An 18535-nucleotide genomic window follows, 5' to 3' on the forward strand; every position below is an offset into this window, starting at 1 on the left:
TTCCTACCCTTAAACCGTCTCCCCTTACCTATTTAAAAACAAAACTCTTTTCCAGGCGCAGTTTCACATGCCTGTAATTGTAAGACATGGGATGCTGAGTCAACAGGACAAAGCAGATGCAAGGCCAGCCTTACCGACTTTGTGAGATGCTGTTTCAAAATAAAAGGGGAGGGGGTGGGGCTTGGACGTAGAATACCCCTGGCACTCCTAAAAAATTTTTTTTTCGGTACTGGGTACTGGGAGTGGAACTCAGAGGCATCCTACCTCCAAGTTATACCCCCAACTCAATCGTACTTATTTTGAAACAGGGTCTCACGGAGTGTAGAAGGCCTAAGTTGCTGAGGCTGGCTTGGAAGTGGTGATCCTGTCTCAGCCTCCCAAGTCCTGGCATTTCAAGTGTGAGCCACCACGCCCCGGTAAAAATAACAGATTTAACAAGATATTCCTTAATTTCAAATCTGCGTGTACCTGTCCTCCTCTGTGCCAGGCACTGTTGTGAATGACTGATGGGTCATTGAATCTTCACATCAACAAAGAGGGAGGCTTGTGTGCCTGCTTACCTTGCAGTTGGGGAGGCTGAAGGGCAGGGGCTGAGTAATTTGTTCGAGGTCATAGCAAGTGGGAAGCCAGGCTTGAACCCGAGCAAGCTGGCTCCAGATGCTCTGAACCTACCACGTCCTGCATCATGGCACCGCGCCTGGCTCTGTCAGTCCGTGCTATAAACGGCCTGTAACCCAACTCCCCCGTCGTTGACGTTGCTTCTCGTTGTCTATCTGCAGCCCGGTTCCTTAGGCCTGGTGCTCTGCCTCCTCAGGGCCCCACGGGCTCTGTTCACTTTAATTAATTTATTAGTGTGTGTGTGTGTGTGTGTGTGTGTGTGTGTGTGTGGTACTGAGGACTGAGGGTGGAACCCAGGGGCTTTCTACCTCCAGGCTATATCCTCAGCCCTATTTTATATTTTATTTGGAAACAGGGTCTCACTGAGTTGCTGAGAGCGTCGCTAAGTAGCTGAGGCTGGCTTCGAACCTGCGCCATCCTCCTGTCGCCGCCTCCCAAGCGCGGGGATGACAAGCGTGCGCCACCACACCCGGCTTGTTCACTTTAATTTTTAAATTTGCTCACACTGAACTCAATAAGGAGAATAAACGGAGGTGGTGTCTGGGTCGGGACACAGGGAAATGCCTTGCCGAACAAGAAATAAACAAAAAGGGCTGGGTTAGCTTTGGACATCTGAAGGAAACAGGTGGGAAGACGGAGGATGCTGGAGCCAGATTTAGGCTTTGGGCACTCAGCTACTCATCACCAAGGCAACTCGTTGCCCTGGCAACGGCAAAGGCAGTCTCTCCCTCCCCAAGTACCCAGTCGGCCGCCGTCCCTTCCCCACCGGGCGGACGCCTCCTCGAGGAGGCGGGCGCGCCTCCGGGAACGGCTCGGGAAGGCGGGAACTGCTGCTGCAGTAGCCAATCGATAAGCCCGGTCCTCCGGGGTCCGGCTCTGCGGCACGGCGCGCCGCGGAGGGCTGGGTCCTTCGCTGGGGCTGGTCCAGGGCGCTGGAAGGGGCGGGCGCTCGCGTCCGGCTCCACCACTCAGGAGCCGAGGCGGGCGGGGGCGGGGCCGGAGCGCGGCCGCGGGGGCGGGGCCCAGGTAAGCCGCGGCTGGGTCCGCCCAGCCCCGCCTCTGCCCAATAGGAAGCCAGAGAGCCCGTGGGGACGCTGGGGACGTCCAATGAGCGTCGCGGCGTGGTGCCGGGGCGGGGCGCGCTCGGCCAATAGGCGGCGGCGGGGGGCGGGCGCGGGCAGCCCGCAGCGCCAGGGAGGCGGAGCGGGCGCTGCGGCAGGAGGGAAGATGGCGGACGAGGAGAAGCTGCCGCCCGGCTGGGAGAAGCGCATGAGCCGCAGCTCAGGTGCCGGGGTCGGGGCCGGGGCGGGCCGCGCGGGCCGGCGGGAGCCGGGCTCGAGCTTCTCCCTCGGACGCGGCGGCGCCGCCCGCCTCCCCGGGCCGCGGCTCCTGCACGCCGGCCCCGGGCTAACGGCCCCGGCCCGCCCTGGGCGGCGTGAGCCCGGGACCGGGAGCCGGGGCGCGGGCGGGCGGGCGGGCGGCGAGGGGCCGTGGCGGGCTCGGCCGTGCACCCGGCGCCGCGTGGGCAGCCTCCCCGGGAGCAGCAGGAGGGCACCCCATGGTGGCCGGGCGTGGCTCGCCTCTGCGCCCACCCGCCGTCCAGCGCCGTGCTGCCCCGGCTGCCGCAGTGACCACGCTCACGTTGGGGCCTCGGCTCTGCGCCAAGCATCCTGCCCCGCGCTGCCGGCAGGAGCTCCGGCTCCCGAATTGCGCAGCCCTGGAGTTAGGAAGTTACTGCTCCCATCTTACAAGCGAGGCGACTCAGGCCGGGCCATCAGGAACTCACTGGAGATCCCGCATTTCAGGGCTGGGGGCTGGTTATGGCCCCCCGGCCGTCTTGCCTCCAGAGCCCCTCCCCAAAGCAGCCCCGCAGCCCCGGGTGGGTCAGGGTCACTCTGCTGCTTCTAGCAATCATACTAGCACCCATAGTGCTTATTTACGGAGCTCCAGGCGCTCTGGTGAGAACTTTGTGTACTTAAGAGTCTTTTTTTAATTTATTTATTTTTGGTGGTACTGGGGGTGGAACCCAGAGGCTTCCTACCTCCGGGCTATACTCCCAGACCTATTTTCTATTTTATTTGGAAACAGGGTCTCACTAAGTTGCTGAGAGCCTCACTAAGCTGAGGCTGGCTTCGAACCTGTGCGGTCCTCCCGTTGAGACAAGCGCGGGGATTACAAGCGTGCGCCACCACGCCCGGCCTATACTTAGAGTCTTCACATGCACTCCAAGACTTTTATGTGTGGCTCTAGGAATCGAACCCCGGGGGTGTTCCACCCCGAGCTAGTCCCCCCCCACCCCCATGCCCTATTTTATTTACTTATTTATTAATTTTGCGGGTCTGGGGATGGAACCCAGGGCATTCGACTTCTGACCTATACCCCCTGCCCTGTTTTTTATTCTTTATTTTGAAACAGGGTCTCACTAAGTCGCAGAGGGCCTCACTAAGTAGCCGAGGCTGGCTGCGAACCGTGTTCCTACTGTCTCAACCCCCCAAATGCTGGGATTATAACAAGCGTGTGCCACCAGGCCCGGCTTTATTTTATTTTATTTTGAAGCAAGTCCTCACCACATTGTTTAGAGCCTCACCAAGTTGCTGAGGCTGGATTTGAACCCGCAATCCTCCTACCTACTGGTGTTATTGGCATGTGCTACCATGCCTGGCTACTCCGTGACTTTTGATGCCCTTCGTTCTCCCACCCCCATTTTCATAGGAGAAAGCTGAGGTTCGGGGAGCTCCAGCTCACTGCCAAGGTTTTAGAATCATCCGTGGCTCAGCTGGATTTGTCCCCAGAATCCAAGTGCTTGTCCAGCCTGCTGCAGCCCTGAGCTGTGGTGGCCACCGCCAGCATGGGCTGGTTGCTCTGCCTGGCGCCAGCCCTCTCCTCAAATCTGCTCACGAGAGCCACCTTCCTGGGCCCTCCATCCTGGGCCCTTCCTTGAAGTTTCTTTTCTTTTTTTTTTTTTTGGTGGTACTAGGGATGGAACCCAGGGGCATTCTACCTATGAGCTACACCCCCAGCCCTACTTTTTTATTCTTTATTTGAAAACAGGGTCTCACTGAGTTGCAGAGGGCCTCACTAAGTGGCTGCGGCTGTCTGCAAACCCCGATCCTCCTGTCTCAGCTTCCGGTGCTGGGATGACAAGCGTGCACCCCACGCCCGGCTCCTTGAAGCTCCTTATCTGTAGTTTTTACCCTTCGTGCTCCTGGTTGCCCAGGCAACATCTGACCCCCAGTAATATACTGCTTCCTAGCTTAGTACCCTAGGATAATGGGCAGGTTTTTTTGTTTTATTTTGTTTTTGTGGTATTGGGGTTGAACCCAGGAGCATTCTGCCTCTGAGCTACTCTACCCTATGTGTGTGTGTGTGTGTGTGTGTGTGTGTGTGTGTGTGTGTGTGTGTGACTGGGAATTGAAGCCAGGGGTCCTCTACCTCTGAGCTATGCCATCAGACCTATTTTTCTTTTGAAACACAGTCTTGCTAGGTTATCCAGAGTTCTACTTTGCTGAGGCTGTCTTCTAACCTGCAAACCTCCTGTCTCCGCCTCAGGAGTACAGGGATTACAAACATGCACCACTATGCTTATTTTTTTTTATTATTTTGAAACAAGGCAGAGGGCCTTACTAAGTTACTGAGGCTGGCTGGGAATTCATGATCCTTCTGTCTCAGCCTCCTAAGAGCTGGGATTACAGACGTGCCCCACCATGCCTGGCTGCATAGGGGATACAAGCAGAGCTTTGACTTGGGCGTGGTGATGCCTGCTTGTCATCCCAGTACTTGGGAGGCTGAGACAGGAGGACCTTAGGTTGGAGACCAAGCTAGTGAGACCTTTTGGTAAGACTCTGTTTCAAAGCAAAAGATAAAATAGGGCTGGGGGTGTAGCATAGAGGTAGAATGCCCTAGGCCCAATCCCTAGTACCAAAAAAAGAGCTGGGCTTGATGTGGCGTGGCTGAGCTCAACCCCTACCTCCCCCTGGACCGCCTAGCAGAGCGCACGCGCAGGAAACGCTAGTACCAGGGCTACAGAAGGCAGAGCCTCGGTCCGGTCCACAGTGGAGCTGGTGACAGCCCCGCGCGCTCACCGCGCGTCTGGCTCTCTCCTGAGCATTTTGCAGATGCTCAAACTTAGTCTGAGCAGCCCTGCAGGCAGCTCCTGTTTTCTTCACTCTCCAGGTGAGAAACAGGCCCGGGGAAGGCAGGTGTCGCAGGGAGGCCTGAGCCAGGTGCGCGCCCAGGCTGCTGGCAGGGTGCCCAGTCCCCCCTGGGAACTTCCCTCCCGGGTTGTTAAGGGCTGCTCATCCCGTGGCCCCGCGCAGGACATGAGCCCCTCGGGGCCTGATGGTCGGCGGGCACAAGCCGGCCCTTCCTGCTCTGGGCTGGCCGGCCGCCCCGTGAGCGCTGCCCGCCTGCCCCTCCAGGCCGGGTGTACTACTTTAACCACATCACCAACGCCAGCCAGTGGGAGCGGCCCAGCGGCGGCGGCGGCGGCGGTGGCAGAAACGGGCAGGGAGAGCCGGCCAGGGTCCGCTGCTCGCACCTGCTGGTCAAGCACAGCCAGTCACGACGGCCCTCGTCCTGGCGGCAAGAGAGGATCACGCGCAGCAAGGAGGAGGCCCTGGACCTCATCAACGGTGAGCCCGGGGGCGGGCGGGCAGAGGGCCTTGGGGCGGCCAGCCCGGGGCATCAGGCAGCAACCTCGAGCTGTAATCTGAAGGACTGGCCACAGAACTTAGGGGCTAGAAGGTTTACTTGCTTGGAGTTGGGGGTTCAGTCCATGTGAGGCCGGAGACCACGGGCCTCAGGACATGGGGACAGGGAGCAGAGGTGGGGAGAGAGGGCGCGCCTCAAGCATGGAGGCTGAGGGGAGGAACCGGGCCTCTAGGCCTCCACCTGCCCCCGCCCCCCCCCCCCCCCCCCCGGCCACCCGGTGCCACCCAGGTCCTCCAGGACAGCGCGCTTACTCAACTTGTGGTCGCAACCCTCAGGACTCGTACCAACTCCATCAGTAAAGGAGCTTAAGCTTGTCATCCCAGCATCGGGAGGCTGAGACGGGAGGATCACGGTTCCTGGCCAGCCTCGGCTACTTAGTGAAGCCCTCTGCAAATAAAGAATAAAAACTAGGACTGAGGGCGTAGCTCGGAGGTAGAAAGCCCCTGGGTTCCATCGCCAGTATGGAAAAAATAAAAAAGAGCGAGCTTTCTAGGTCACATTTCGCGTCTAACCCCAGCACCTGGGTTGAGGCGGCAGCAGTGGCTTGTTGGCTCTCTGACCCTGGGGCCTCACATCACCTCCCCAGGACTCGGTTTCCTCCTCCATAAAATGGGCATCGTGATCCAGCCCGGTGCACAGTGCTGGTTCGGCCTCAGTCAGCGGGAGCAGTTTTGTTCTGTGTGTGGTGCTGTGGACTGACCCCAGGGTGCTCTACCTCCAAGCTGCACTCCCAGCCCTTTTTAGTTTTCATTTTGAGTAAGGGTCTTGCTAAGTTGCCCTGGCTGGCCTCGAACTTGTGATCCTCCTTCCTGCCTCAGGCTCCTAGGTACTAGGATACAGTCCTGCGGTCCAGGTGGGTGTGCGGTTACCTGGGACGGGAGCAGGAGGCCGTCCTTCCTTTCCTCTCTCCTTTCTGATGGCCACTTTTTTGCGGTACCCAGGGGCATTCTACCTCTGAGCTGTACCCCCAGCCCTACTTTTTCTAATTCTTTATATTGAAACAGGGTCTCGCTGAGTTGGAAAGGGCGTCACTAAGTAGCTGAGGCCGTCCTTGAACCTGCTGTCCTCCTGTCTCAGCCTCCGAGGACTGGATTACCCGTGCCCCGCGGTGCCTAAGCGGGATGTGTTCTAGGAGCTGCCGGGGAGGCGGGTCAGCCATCTGAACCCTGGGGATGGGGGGTGGCTGTCACTCGTTTTGAAGCAGCATACAGCTGTGCGTGCATGCATGTGCGCGTGTGCGTGTTCACAGGCTGCAACCAGGTGGTTCCTAGAGGGCAGAGCTAGACCCAGCACCCACACGCTGGGTCCCTGCGCACAGTGCTCCCCAGCAGCAGGCTGGTTCCCCGCCGTGGAGTCAGGTTGCTGGCCTGACCTGCAGCGTGCCATGCGGCAGGTGGGGATCGGTGCCGGGAGCTGAGGCTGGGGAGAGAACGGAAGTCCCCAGGGGAGTGGGTCAGGGCAGAGTCCCTGCGGGTGCCTGTGTAACCCGGGAGGGTTCCAGCCACAGGGCACGCGGTGGGACAGGGAGGCACTGTGCCAAAGTGCCCGTCTTGACAGGAGGCACCAGAGCCAGTGAGCCAGGCCTGCCAGACCTGCGGGGATGGTGGGCAAAGGCGTGGGGCAGCTCTGCACCCAGGGCTGCTGCCGCGCTGCAGGGCAGTGGCCCGCTGGCCCACGCTGCTGGCAGGCGGGAGGGAGACAGAGGTCAGTCAGGTGCGGGCAGTGCTGTGTCCTGGCCAGCACGGGGCAGATGCCCAGCTGCTGCCGCTACGCGCCTTTGCCCGGCTCACGCCGCTCTGCTCCGCTGCCGTTGGTAAATCGTGGTGCCTTTGTCTCCCGAGCCAAGGCAGACGCGAGCGCGCTATCTGGGCCCTGCGGCACCGTCAGGGCAGCCAGCGCTGTCCCCGGCCCACACCAGCCGGCGCCTGGGTGTTCACGCCAGGCAGGCGGGCGGGCAGGGGCGAGGGACGGCCGTGCCCGGTGTGAAGGCCGTGGCAGGTGTCAGGGCGAGCCTCACATCTGGAGAGAACGGCGGCTGTGGGCCTGGCTGGGTGAGCCGGGAGGTGTGGCCCGCGTCCCCCAGAGCAGCTGCCGCAAGAGAGGGCCTGCACGGAACCCTGCGTGTGCCAGGGCCATGCAGAGGGCTGGGGTAGCTGTCCGGCGCGCTGCCCGCCCTCACTGGCCCTGGGCCCTTCCTGCCACAGGCTACATCCAGAAGATCAAGTCGGGGGAGGAGGACTTCGAGTCTCTGGCCTCACAGTTCAGCGACTGCAGCTCCGCCAAGGCCCGGGGAGACCTGGGCGCCTTCAGCCGAGGTGAGCCAGGGACAGCCCCGCGTGGAGGTGGGGTGGAGCCGAGCCTGGAGGGAGGCCTGGGGACCGGCTGCCCAGGCCTAGTGGAGTGGGCTCCGCTGCCGCCCTTCCAGCCCACCAGGGGGCAGCAGAGGCCCTCAGGCCGCACAGCCGCTGCTGGGAGCCTGAAGGGGGAGGCAGAGGGGCACCCAAGGCCCATGGGAGCCTTCCCCCATCTCCATCCTGTTTGCACCCTGTCCCTGCGGGAGCTCCAGAATGTGCCCCCAAGAGCCTCCCCACTCTGGCAGGTGGGCGGCCGAGGGTTGGGATCAGACCAGCAGCCCCGAGTTTAGTCCCAGTCAGGACAGAGGAGTCCCGGGAGCCGGGTGGCCCAGCCTCTTCCTCCTCCTCCTCCTCCTCCTCCTCCTCCTCCTCCTCCTCCTCCTCCCTCTTCTGCCCCTCGGGCCAGGGGCCTGCAGGACATGGGCGGCGCAGGCACCTGCGGAGGAGGGGACGGGGGCGGGGGCCATGGTCCCTGGCATCCTGCGGCCCTGCCCGCTGGGCTCTCCGCCTGGGCACCGCTGATGCGTCCGCTGCTCCCGCCTCCAGGGCAGATGCAGAAGCCATTTGAAGACGCGTCGTTCGCGCTGCGGACCGGGGAGATGAGCGGGCCGGTGTTCACGGACTCGGGCATTCACATCATCCTGCGCACGGAGTGATGGTCCTGCGCCCGCCCGCGTGGTAGTTACTGTTCCCACAGTGGCCGGAGGGGACTCTCGGAGCTGGGGGCCCTCCCCCGCCACAGCTGGGGCTGCCCCGGAGGGCCCCAAGGACCGGGCTCGGGAGAGTCGGGTGGGTGGCGCAGGGGCGCCGGCCAGCCCTCGGACCGCAGGGGCCCGCTCCGCCCTGCACCCGCCGGGGCAGTCCAGCGCAGAGGCCGCCCCTGCGGGCTGCAGCCCTGGGGGGCGCGGGCGGCACCCTGTCCGCCCTCATTAAACCAGAATCGCTGCTCTGCAGTCTGCCTCTCACTTCCGCCACAGCGTCCTGGGCCCCGGTGGACCCCCAGAGCAGCCCCGCCCAGCCGCACCCGGCCAGGGGGCCCCACCTGGAGCCTCCATCCCGCGGGCCGGGGTGGGGCCGCAGTGCAGTGCCCAGCCCTCCCCCTGCCTGCAAAGGCTCGCTCCAGTTAGAACAGCTCACACCCAGCCCCCGCGCTGCGGGCCCTGGGGCCCTGCAGCCAGTTCCCGGGTCCAGTGCCAGGCCCGGCACCCTCTGCAGATGCGGTTACCAAGGCAACCGAGGCCCCCGGGGAGGGAGCGTTGCCAGGTGCCTCCAAGCAGGGTCCTGGCAGGCGGAGGGGCTGAGTGGGGGAGGGGTGGCTTGCTCCGATCTGGGGTGGGAAGGGGCTGTGTGGGGGCTTCGGCCTGGCCCCGCCCACTCACATCCCCAGGCTGAGGGCTGAGGACCCCACCAGGGAGGTGTGGGTCCCAGACAGAGAAGCTACACGCCCCACTCCCCACACCCTTGATGGAGGCCAGCCCAGGTTGGGGGGGTGGGCCGGCAGGACTGGGGGCTCCGAGCAAAATGAGTGGGACCCCCGCCCAAGCCGAGTCCTGAGCAGTCAGCTGAGCCCGCGCCTGTCTGGCTTCGGAAGCAGGCCCCACCGCCTCGTCATTAGGAAGGCCTAATGAGCCTTTCCCCGACGCACCGCCACGCTGCGGGCACCTCCAGGCAGCAAGCTCCTCGGTGGGCCTGCGCCTTGCCCGCCACGGCAGCGACGGTTTGGTGGGGGTTGGGCGCCCCTGGCGGCCAACCGGGAGCCACCGGGAGCCTGTGGCCTGACGTGCAGCCCAAGAGCCCAGGAAGGCCGTCATGTCCGCAGGCGCGTGGGAGCACTGTTGCTCAGGGCACCAGGGGCGGGTGCCATCCTGCAGGGCTGGGAGGCCCCTCTGGGTTGCAGCCTGTGTGCCCCGGCGCCCTCCCACCCAGGGCTGGGGCTGTGAATCCCAGGGTGACGCGTGGCCCTCCCTCTAGTCGGAGTGTGGGTGTGTGGTTGTACTGGGGACTGAACCAACCCACTGGTGTTCTGCCTTGAGCTGCACCCCATCTATGTATGTGTTTATGTACGTACATATATTTTTGGTGCTGGGGATGGAACCCAGAGACATCCTGCCTCTGAGCTACACTTCCAGCGCTAGTTTATTCTTTATTTTGAAACTGGGTCTCAGTCACAGAGGGCCTCACTAGGCTGGCTGCAAACCTGCGATCCTCCTGTCTCAACCTCCAGGCACTAGGATTACAGGCGTGCGTCACTGTGCCTGGTTGTGCGTGCGTGCGTGCGTGCGATGCCAGGCGCCTTGGGTCTGAGGGTTTGGCGAGCAGAAGTGACTGGCATATCGACCTCAGCTCCGTTCTTGATGTGAGAATGTGGGTCTCTGAGCCGGGTGTATTCTGAACAGAAGCTGGCTCAGAGTCCAGTCCTGGCCCCGCTGGGGGTTCCAAGTCAGACAGGAGCCGCGGGCCCTCACCCACGGTCTGGCTGCCGGCAGCGCTGTTCAGTGAGATGTGATGCCCCGGCCGCCCGCTGGGTGTGGGCGAGCCCCGCCCCTCCAGGCCCGACTTCTCCACTGTCATACTTATTCATTTAAATGGAAATTAATTGCTCTTCTGGAAGATTTCTTTAAAAATTGGTTTTAAATGAGCGTGTCAGGCAGCGCCATTTATTATTCATGGAGCTCGTTCCCAATATGGCCCCGTGTCTGAGTTGCTGGAGATGCACGTATCAGAGATGATTTAATCAGGGGCCATTAATTAGAGATGGGGACCGCCACCCCCAGAGAAGCCGCGCCGCCGCAGCGGCCTCAGCCGGCTGGCTGCTCTGCGTGGCTCCCACAGGGGACTCAGTGGGCTGGGGTCTTCCATTGCCTCCATCCTGGTTAAAACATGCGCCAAGTCCCGGCCCCGGGGCCGGGCCTGGAGGAGCCAGGCGTGGGGCCTGCCAACACCTTGTTTCAAAATAAGTCAGGTATGGTGCCGTGTACCTGTCGTCCTAGTGCCTGGGAGGCTGACAGGGTCACAGGTTTGAAGTCAGCCTCGGCAACTTGGTGAGGCCCTTGTCAACCTGGCAAGATCCTGTCTAAAAATAACAAAGGAGCCGGGCCTAGCAGTGCACACCTGTAATCCCAGTACTTGGGAGGCTGAGACGGGGATTGCAGTTCGTGGACAGCCTCAGCTATTTAGTGCGGCCCTCCACAACCCAGTGAGACCCTGTTTCAAAATAAAGAATAAAAAATAGGGCTGGGGTGTAGTTCAAAGGTAGAATGCCTCTGGATCCAACCTCCTATACCCCTAAAGGTAAAGTTAATAAAGAATAAAATAGCTGGGCACTATAGTACATACCTGTAATCCCAGTACTTGGGAGGCTGAAACAGCAGGATTGCAGGTTTGCAGCTAGCCTCAGCTACTCAGTGAGGCTCTCCGTAACTTAGACCATTTCAAAACCAAAAATAAAACAGGGCTGGGGGTGTACCTCAGGTAGAATGCCCCTAGGTTCAACCCCTAGTACCACACAATAAAAACAAAAATCCTAGTCGGGCGTGGTGACGCACGTTTGTAATCCCTGCGCTTGGGAGACTGAGACAGGAGGATCGTACAGGTTCAAAATACTGAGGCTCTCAGCAACTTAGTGAGACCCTTGTTTCCAAATAAAATATTTTAAAAAGTAGGGCTGGGGCGGGATGTCGCTCAGTGGCAAAGCGCCTGCTTTGCAGGTGTGGCACTCTGGGTTTGATTCCCGGTTCCAAAAAAGACAAAAGACAAAAAAAAAAAAAACCCTTAAATAGGTCTGGGAGTGTAGCCTGGAGGTAGAAAGCCCCTGGGTTCCAATCCCCGTGCCACCAAAAAAAAAAAAAAAAAAAAAAAACTCTGCCCCAGGGGCGACTCCCCGCCCCAAGCGGTCCTCCTCCTGCCCCTCGTCTTCGGGACGCCTTGCCGGTCCCCAGCTTCACCCCTCCAGGCCGTCTCCCACGTCTCCCAGGGCAGCGTGGTCTGAGCTTCCTGGCCCGGGCGGCTTCGCCCTGGCCCGCCTCCCACTCCCTCACCCCCTGCCTCCCCACCTTCAGTCGGTGCCCGGTCCCGCCCAGCGCCTTCCGGGAGCCGGGCCAGGCCGAGGGCGGGCTGCGCTAGAGACCGGCGCGCCTTCAGATCGTGTCCAGCTTTGGGTCATTAACCCGGAGCAAGTGCGCCTCATTTAGAAACATCCTTGAAATTCCACAGCTGAGAGCGAGGAAAGGGTGAATTGGGCAGGGCCCTGACCTCTCATACCAGGAGTCTTAAAAGCAGCCAGACTGTTCAGAGCCCATTAAGACCGCTCCGGGCAGCTCCGCGATGCTCCGGAGGGCTGGAGGACTCGGCCGAGGGCGGGAGGCAGCCCGGAGGCCGCTGCCGTTCTGACCAAACTGCTCTTAAAGCAGTAGCTCTGGGGTTAGGAGGGTTGAACCCAGGGCCATCCTGCCTCCAAGCAGCACCCCAGCCCTGCCTATTTTATGGTTGTTATTACTCTGTGTGTGGTACTGGGATAGAACCTCCGAGCTGCACCGCAGTCGTTTTTATTTTCCGTTTGGAAGCGGTCTCCCTGGCCGCGGAGCGTGTCGGCGCACTGTCAAGGCTGACCTGCGATCCTCCAGCTCAGCCTCCCAGGTGCTGGGATTGCAGGCCACGCCTCCACGCCTCCACGCCTGCCAAACAAGTTGCTTTTGAGGGAAACGGCCTGGGGTCCCGCGTCCTCACCACCGCCTCAAGGGGCCCTTGCAGGGGAGGGACCCCATGCCGGGCTTCTGGGCCCAGTTCCCTCGAGCTGGGGTGACTGGGGCGGCGGGACAGGGGAGCTCGGCTGAGCCAGGACCCAGGCTGACTTCCCCACACTTGCGTCAGTACCGGACACGCAGCAACCTCAGTATCAAATGTCAAAGGTCCCGTTTATTCCGGCAACCGGACAGAAAAAGTGTAAATAATAAAAAAAAAAAAAATCCATGCACTCAGCTCAGGGGGTGGGAGGGAGGGAGGGGGCGGGCCAGACAGACACCAAGCAAGGGAGCCAGGGTCGGGTTGGTAAAGAGGCAACGGGACGTCAGCAGAAAGGCAGAGCCCGGCCGTGGTGCACACCCGTCATCCCAGTACCTGGGAGGCTGAGATAGGAGGCTCGCAGGTTCAAGGCCAGTGTGTAACTCCATGAGACCCTGTTCCAAAAAAAAAAAAAAAAAAAGGGAAGGCTGGGGGTGTGGCTCAGAGGTAGAACGCCCCTGGGTCCAATCCCCGGTATCCAAAAAGAAAAAGTCCAAGAAGTGTGTGAAGCAGGGATGAAGAGACCCAAAGCTGGGCAGGGCTGGGAAGCGGGAGAGGGTGGGACACAGGCAGAGAGGGCAGGAGCCCCGGCAGCCGCCTAGGGGTCCCCGGAGGTGCTGATGACGTGGAAGAGGGTCACGTTGTAGAGGACCTGGTGGCCGTTGTTCCAGGTGTACAGGGCCCGCTCGCGGGGGTTGTAATCCAGCATGGAGATGTGGGAGTACTGGTTGTGGAAGGGCACGTCCGTGTACTCGTAGCTGGACGTGTTGGTAAAGTAGGCAAAGTAGACCTTGGCCCCGGCCAGGTGGGAGTTGGTCACGTACAGCACCCCGCAGATCATGAAGGCCTCGCCCGCGCTGCGCTTGGGGTAGCCCGTGTCCCAGGAGCGCAGGACCTCCAGGGTGTGCGGGTCCAGCCGGCTCACCACGATGTTGCCCGCGTTCTGGTTGGTGGTGTAGACGGCCCAGAGCCCGCTCTCGTCCACCATGAAGTCCATGTCGGAGAAGCCTCCCCACGAGTAGGGGAAGGTGTTGTTGTAGCCGGCGCCCGGGATGCTCCTCTGCACCAGGACGGAGCGTGAGCGGAAGTGGTACTTGACCACCACGTTGCTCTGGTACTTGTTGTAGAAGAGGGAGCCGTTGTACACCACGTGGCCCGTGCCCGCCCACGGCTGCGGCAGCAGGTGCTGGATAAAGTTCTGGCCCTTGACGAAGTCGCCCAGCGTGCGGAACTCCAGCACCCGCCGGCCCTTGTAGTAGCCGTCCATGTACCAGACCTAGGAAAGCGGCCACCGTCACGGAGGAGCCCGCGGCCGCCGGGCTCGGGCCTGGTCGTCAGAGGCCACTGGCCGGCACGAGCTCTCGCCGGCAGCCACAGGCCCGCCCTCAGGACAGAACCAGGGCCTTTCTACCTCCGAGCTACACCCCAGCCCTAGTTTTTATTCTTTATTCTGAAACTGGGTCTCACTGAGTTGCAGAGGGCCTCGCTAACTAGCTGAGGCTGTCTGCGAACCGCGATCCTCCGGTCTCAGCCTCCCGAATGCTGGGATGACAAGCGTGCGCCACCACGCCCGGCGTGTTTTTTAATTTTGAAACAGGGTCTCACTGAGTTTCTGAGGCTGGCCTTGAACCTGCCGAGCCTCCTGTCTCAGCCTCCCAAGTTCTGGGATGCCAGGCCTGTGCCACCATGGCCCACAATGAGCACCCTCGATACTGGGCTAAGAATCTAAAAACTGCGATGCCGACAGCCCTGGCCCACTGTGCAGGCAAGGAACTGGGGGCCAGAGACTCCAGGAGCCCAGCCAGGGCCGCCCTCGCCAGGAAGTAGAATCTGACTGGAATCCAAGCCTGACCCCCCAAACCCGCCAGCCGGCCGAGCCAGCACGACCCCTGCCGGGAGCCAGCGACCACGGAAATAGTGGCTCGTCGCCACCCATGGCCCGCGACACTCAGTGGCCACCTGGCGACCTACACCAGCCACTGGGAAGCCCACAGCGAAGCCACAGTCCCTGGGCCTCTGTGGGCGGCTCCTGAGGGGTGCCGGACGCGATGGCATTGGTGACCCAAGGAGCCCTGGACGCTCAAAGGTCGCCGCGCCTGCTGGGAAGGGCCTGAGTCACCGAGCAGGTGTTCCAGGGGCAGCGGTCATGGGAAACGAAAGGCACAGTAGTAGTTCCGTGCTGCAAGAGCGTTTCAGCCAGCCTGACCACTCTGCAGCGGGGCCCCAGAGATTACGCCGCCCAGCGATGTCCCGGCCGCCCTGCTCTCAGTCCACTTTCAACCATCTACCTGCAGTGCTGAGCCAGGCAGTGGTGCACGCTGGGAACCCCAGCACTGGGGAGGCTGAGACAGGAGGATCGCAGGTTTGAAGCCAGCCTCAGCAACTTAGTGAGACTCTGTTTCCAAATTAAAAAAAAAATAGAGCTGGGGGTAGAGCCTGAAGGTAGAAGGCCGCTGGCTTCCACCCTCAGTACCACAAAAATAAAATAGGGCTGGTAGAATGCTCCTAGGTTCACTCCCCAGTACCACACACACCAAGCAAACCAAAAACCCACTCAAGCCAAGCATGGCGGTGCACCGCACCCTGGGAACCCCAGCATTCGGGAATCTGAGACAGGAGGATCGCGGTTCGCGGCCAGCCTCGGCTACTATAGTGAGGCCTTTGCAACTCAGTGAGACCCTGTTTCAAAATAAAGAGTGAAAATTAGGACTGGGGCTGTCGCTGAGAGGTGGACCGTCCCGCCTTTCCCGGCGTGCCCCTGCCGCTGACTGGCTCCTGGTAGGAAGCAGTCATTGGTCTGTACAGTCCCTGGGGGGTCAGCAGACCTTGGGGTCCACAGGGCTGGGGTCCTTGGCCACTTGGCGGTCACTAGACAGTTATGGGGGACCCCAGGGGCCGGGCCACAGGAGTCCCTGGGGTGGATCCCGGCACCCGGGCCGGCCTGTCCCTCCCGCAGCCCGCCGCGGTCACTCACCCGGCTATCCGCACTGGGGGCCATGGTGTCCGTCATCCAGGAGCCGAAGCGGGACCCCATGGCGCGCACGGTGATGGGGTTACTGACCCCAGTCAGCTTCCCGCAGCCTGGGGAGCAGAGGGGCAGGGGGACGGAGGTCATACTGGGCCGAGCCTGCCGGGCAGGGCAGGGCAGGGGGGATGCAGGGACCCATCCTCGGGAGGCCACAGCCAAGGTGGAGGCCCAGGGCCCGCCTCAGGGAGGGAGCCCAGGGCTGGAGATGAGACCCAGAGGGCCCAACCCTGCCCAGGCCCTGGGTGGGGCAGGGGACCAGGGCTCAAGGCCAAGGGGCCAAGTCAGGGGCCAAGGTCAGAGGTCACAGACAGGGGCCAAGGTCAGGGGTCCAGGCGTACCCAGCTTCTGGGCGCAGGCGTGCAGCCGGGCCTCCAGAGCCAGCACGCGCAGCTGCAGGTCCTCGTAGCCGTAGGCGCCCATCTCCTCCTGGATGGCGGCCAGGCTGCCCGACAGGTTCCGCACCTCCTCGCGCAGGCGGACGACGGTCCGCGTGTCGGCCTTGTACTGCTCCAGCACCGAGCCCAGCGGCAGCAGCTCGGCCATGCGGTCCTTCAGCTCCTGGCCGGGCACAGCGCCGTCCTGACCGCCGCCCGCACCGCCAGGCCCTCTCGTTTTGTGTTTTAGGCGCTGGGCACCGAACCCAGGGGCATGCTACCTCTCAGCCACACCCCCAGCCCTTTTTTTATTTCTTTATTTTGAAACAGGGTCTCACTGAGTTGCAAAGGGCCTCACTAGGCAGCTGAGGCTGGCCTCGAACCGTGACCCTCCTGTCTCAGCCTCCCGAGTGCCGGGATGACAAGCGTGCGCCACCACGCACGCCCGGCTCTACTCTTTTTTTGGGGGGGGTCTGGGGATGGAACCCAGGGGCATCCGACCTCCGAGCTACACCCCCTGCCCTATTTTTATTCTTTATTTTGGAACAGGGGAGGTACGCTCTTACTTTGAAAGCCCGCTGGCCCTTGACCCTGGGGCCACACTGGTCCCCGGAGCCCAGCCCACCCCCGCCTCTTCCCAGACATAACGCCACTCTTGGAACCAAGGGCACCATCCCAGTCACGCCCCTGCCCTCTGACCGGAACCCAGAAGGCCCCACCTGGAAGCTCTTGGCGGAGAGGGAGCCGTCGGCCACCCGGAGCCGGGCATCCAGGCTGCGTACGAGGGTCTCCATGCCGCGCACGTAGTGCAGGTCACGGTAGGTCCGTAACTCCAGGACCTCCATGGACTGGGACACGTTCTGCACCTAGGAACCGGAGGGTTCAGAAGACGACACCTGGAGGTCCACCTGGCCACCTTCTGCCCCTGGGTCCTGTATGTGCGTCGGGGGAGTACCTGGGATTGAACCCAGGGCTGTTCTGCTCCCCCAGCCCTTTTTATTTTTTATTTTTATTTATTTATTTGGTGGCACTGGGGATGGAACCCAGGGGCATGCTACCTCCGAGCTACACCCCCAGCCCTATTTTTTTATTCCTTATTTTGAAACAGGGTCTCACTGAGTTGCAAAGGGCCTCACTAAGTAGCTGAGGCTGGCTGAGAACCCGGATCCTCCTGTCTCAGCCTCCCAGACACTGGGATTACAAGCCTGCGCCCCCATGCCCAGCTGACTTTTATTTTTTATTTATTCTTTATTTTGAAACCGGGTCTCATTGAGTTGCAGAGGGCCTCACTGAGTAGCTGAGGCTGTCCGCGAACCGCGATTCTCCAGGTCTCAGCCTCCCAAATGCTGGGATTACAAGCGTGCGCCGCTACGCCCGGCTTTAATTTTTATTTAAAGGCAGGATTTTGCTAAGTTGCTGCATGCTGGCCTCGAACCCGTGTTCCTCCTTCCTCAGCCTCCTAAGTACTGGGATCACAGGTGCCCAGCTTCTCCGATCCCTCTCACCTCCAGCGTGAGAGTGGACGGTGGCATTGCAGGTGGCCAGAGGCCAGGGATGGCAGCCGGTCCCTAGAGGGCACTGGAGCGTGCTGGGTGTATTAAATGGGGACCACTTTATACCGAGGACAATCGGAGGGAGAAGGCCTCTTCCCACGAGGCTGCGGAGCGGAGGCTGGGACTCCCCGGCACTGCAGGTGCTCTGAAGACCCAGTGGCTGAGGCGGAGGGACCACAGCTCACTTTCAAGAGACTCAGATGCTCGCCGGGCATGTGGCACACCTGTAAGCCCAGCACTGAGACAAGAGGCTGCGACGGGAGGATCGCGGTTCCCAGCCGGCCAGCCTCAGCTACTTAAGTGAGGCCCTCTGCAACTCAGTGAGACCCCGTTTAAAAGCAAAGAAGAAAAAACAGGGCAGGGGGTGTAGTCGGAGGCAGAATGCAGGGCCGGGCGTGGCGGGTGCTTAGCAGCGACTGGCCTGTGGGCGGCTCCTACCTTCTCCATGAGCTGGCGCAGCTCCCGGCTGCGGCCGTCGCGGGCGCAGGTGCCCTGGGCGGGGATCACGGCGGTGCAGATGCATTTGCCGTCGGGGGCCTGGGCGGAGGTGTACAGCTGCCAGCCCTCCTCCGGGCTCTGGAAGAGTGTCTGAGAGAGAGAGGGGGAGAGGGAGAGGGAGAGGGAGAGAGGGAGAGAGAGGGAGAGAGAGGGAGAGGGAAGGAGAGGCGGGTCAGAGCAGGAACTGAAGGATCTTGCTGGGATGGGGAAGGGGCCCCAGGAAATGACAGGTGTCCCTCGCAGGAGCCTAGACGGCACCGCCGCCCTGTGCCCAGCGCCTGCCAAGGAGCCCCGTTGGCAGACGGCAAGACCGAGGTATGAAAGGGCTAAAGGGAACACGGAGGAATTGTGGGGCCGGAGCTCTTCCCTGTGCCTGGAATTAAATCTGACCCCCACTTTCTCTCTCAAACTGTCACACACGCGCGCACACACACACAGCCTACCACCACTAGGTCACGGAGTCACTCTTTTTGTGTATGGTGCTGGGGACTGAAGCCAGGGGTAGTCAACCTCCGGGCTACACCCCCAGCCCTATTTTCTATTCTTTATATTTATTTATTTATTTATTTATTTATTTATTTATTTATTTTGCAGGTCTGGGGATGGAACCCAGGGGCATTC

General features: G+C 61.3%; 2 protein-coding genes across 3 annotated transcripts in view; one reads left to right on the forward strand and one right to left on the reverse strand.

Moving 5' to 3' along the window:
- Positions 1-1845: 1845 nt before the first annotated feature.
- On the forward strand, positions 1846-8338 carry PIN1 (peptidylprolyl cis/trans isomerase, NIMA-interacting 1; the record flags this gene model as incomplete). Its single annotated transcript, XM_080715143.1, has 4 exons — positions 1846-1903; positions 5037-5249; positions 7533-7643; positions 8229-8338. The coding sequence occupies 4 exons, from the start codon at positions 1846-1848 to the stop codon at positions 8336-8338; spliced, it is 492 nt and encodes a 163-aa protein (XP_080571269.1).
- Positions 8339-13059: 4721 nt separating this feature from the next.
- OLFM2 (olfactomedin 2) overlaps positions 13060-18535 on the reverse strand; it is a gene marked incomplete at both ends in the record, with an annotated part of 55346 nt that continues 49870 nt past the window's right edge. For both annotated transcript variants that reach the window (XM_080715103.1, XM_080715102.1), the window contains 5 exons: positions 13060-13737; positions 15436-15542; positions 15828-16047; positions 16583-16729; positions 17855-18004. In XM_080715103.1, coding sequence (XP_080571229.1) covers positions 13060-13737; positions 15436-15542; positions 15828-16047; positions 16583-16729; positions 17855-18004 — 1302 coding nt within the window. The remainder of the gene's footprint in view (positions 13738-15435; positions 15543-15827; positions 16048-16582; positions 16730-17854; positions 18005-18535) is intronic.

This window comes from Muscardinus avellanarius (genome assembly GCF_963383645.1).
Source record: "Muscardinus avellanarius genome assembly, chromosome: 18".
Classification (NCBI taxonomy): domain Eukaryota; kingdom Metazoa; phylum Chordata; class Mammalia; order Rodentia; family Gliridae; genus Muscardinus; species Muscardinus avellanarius.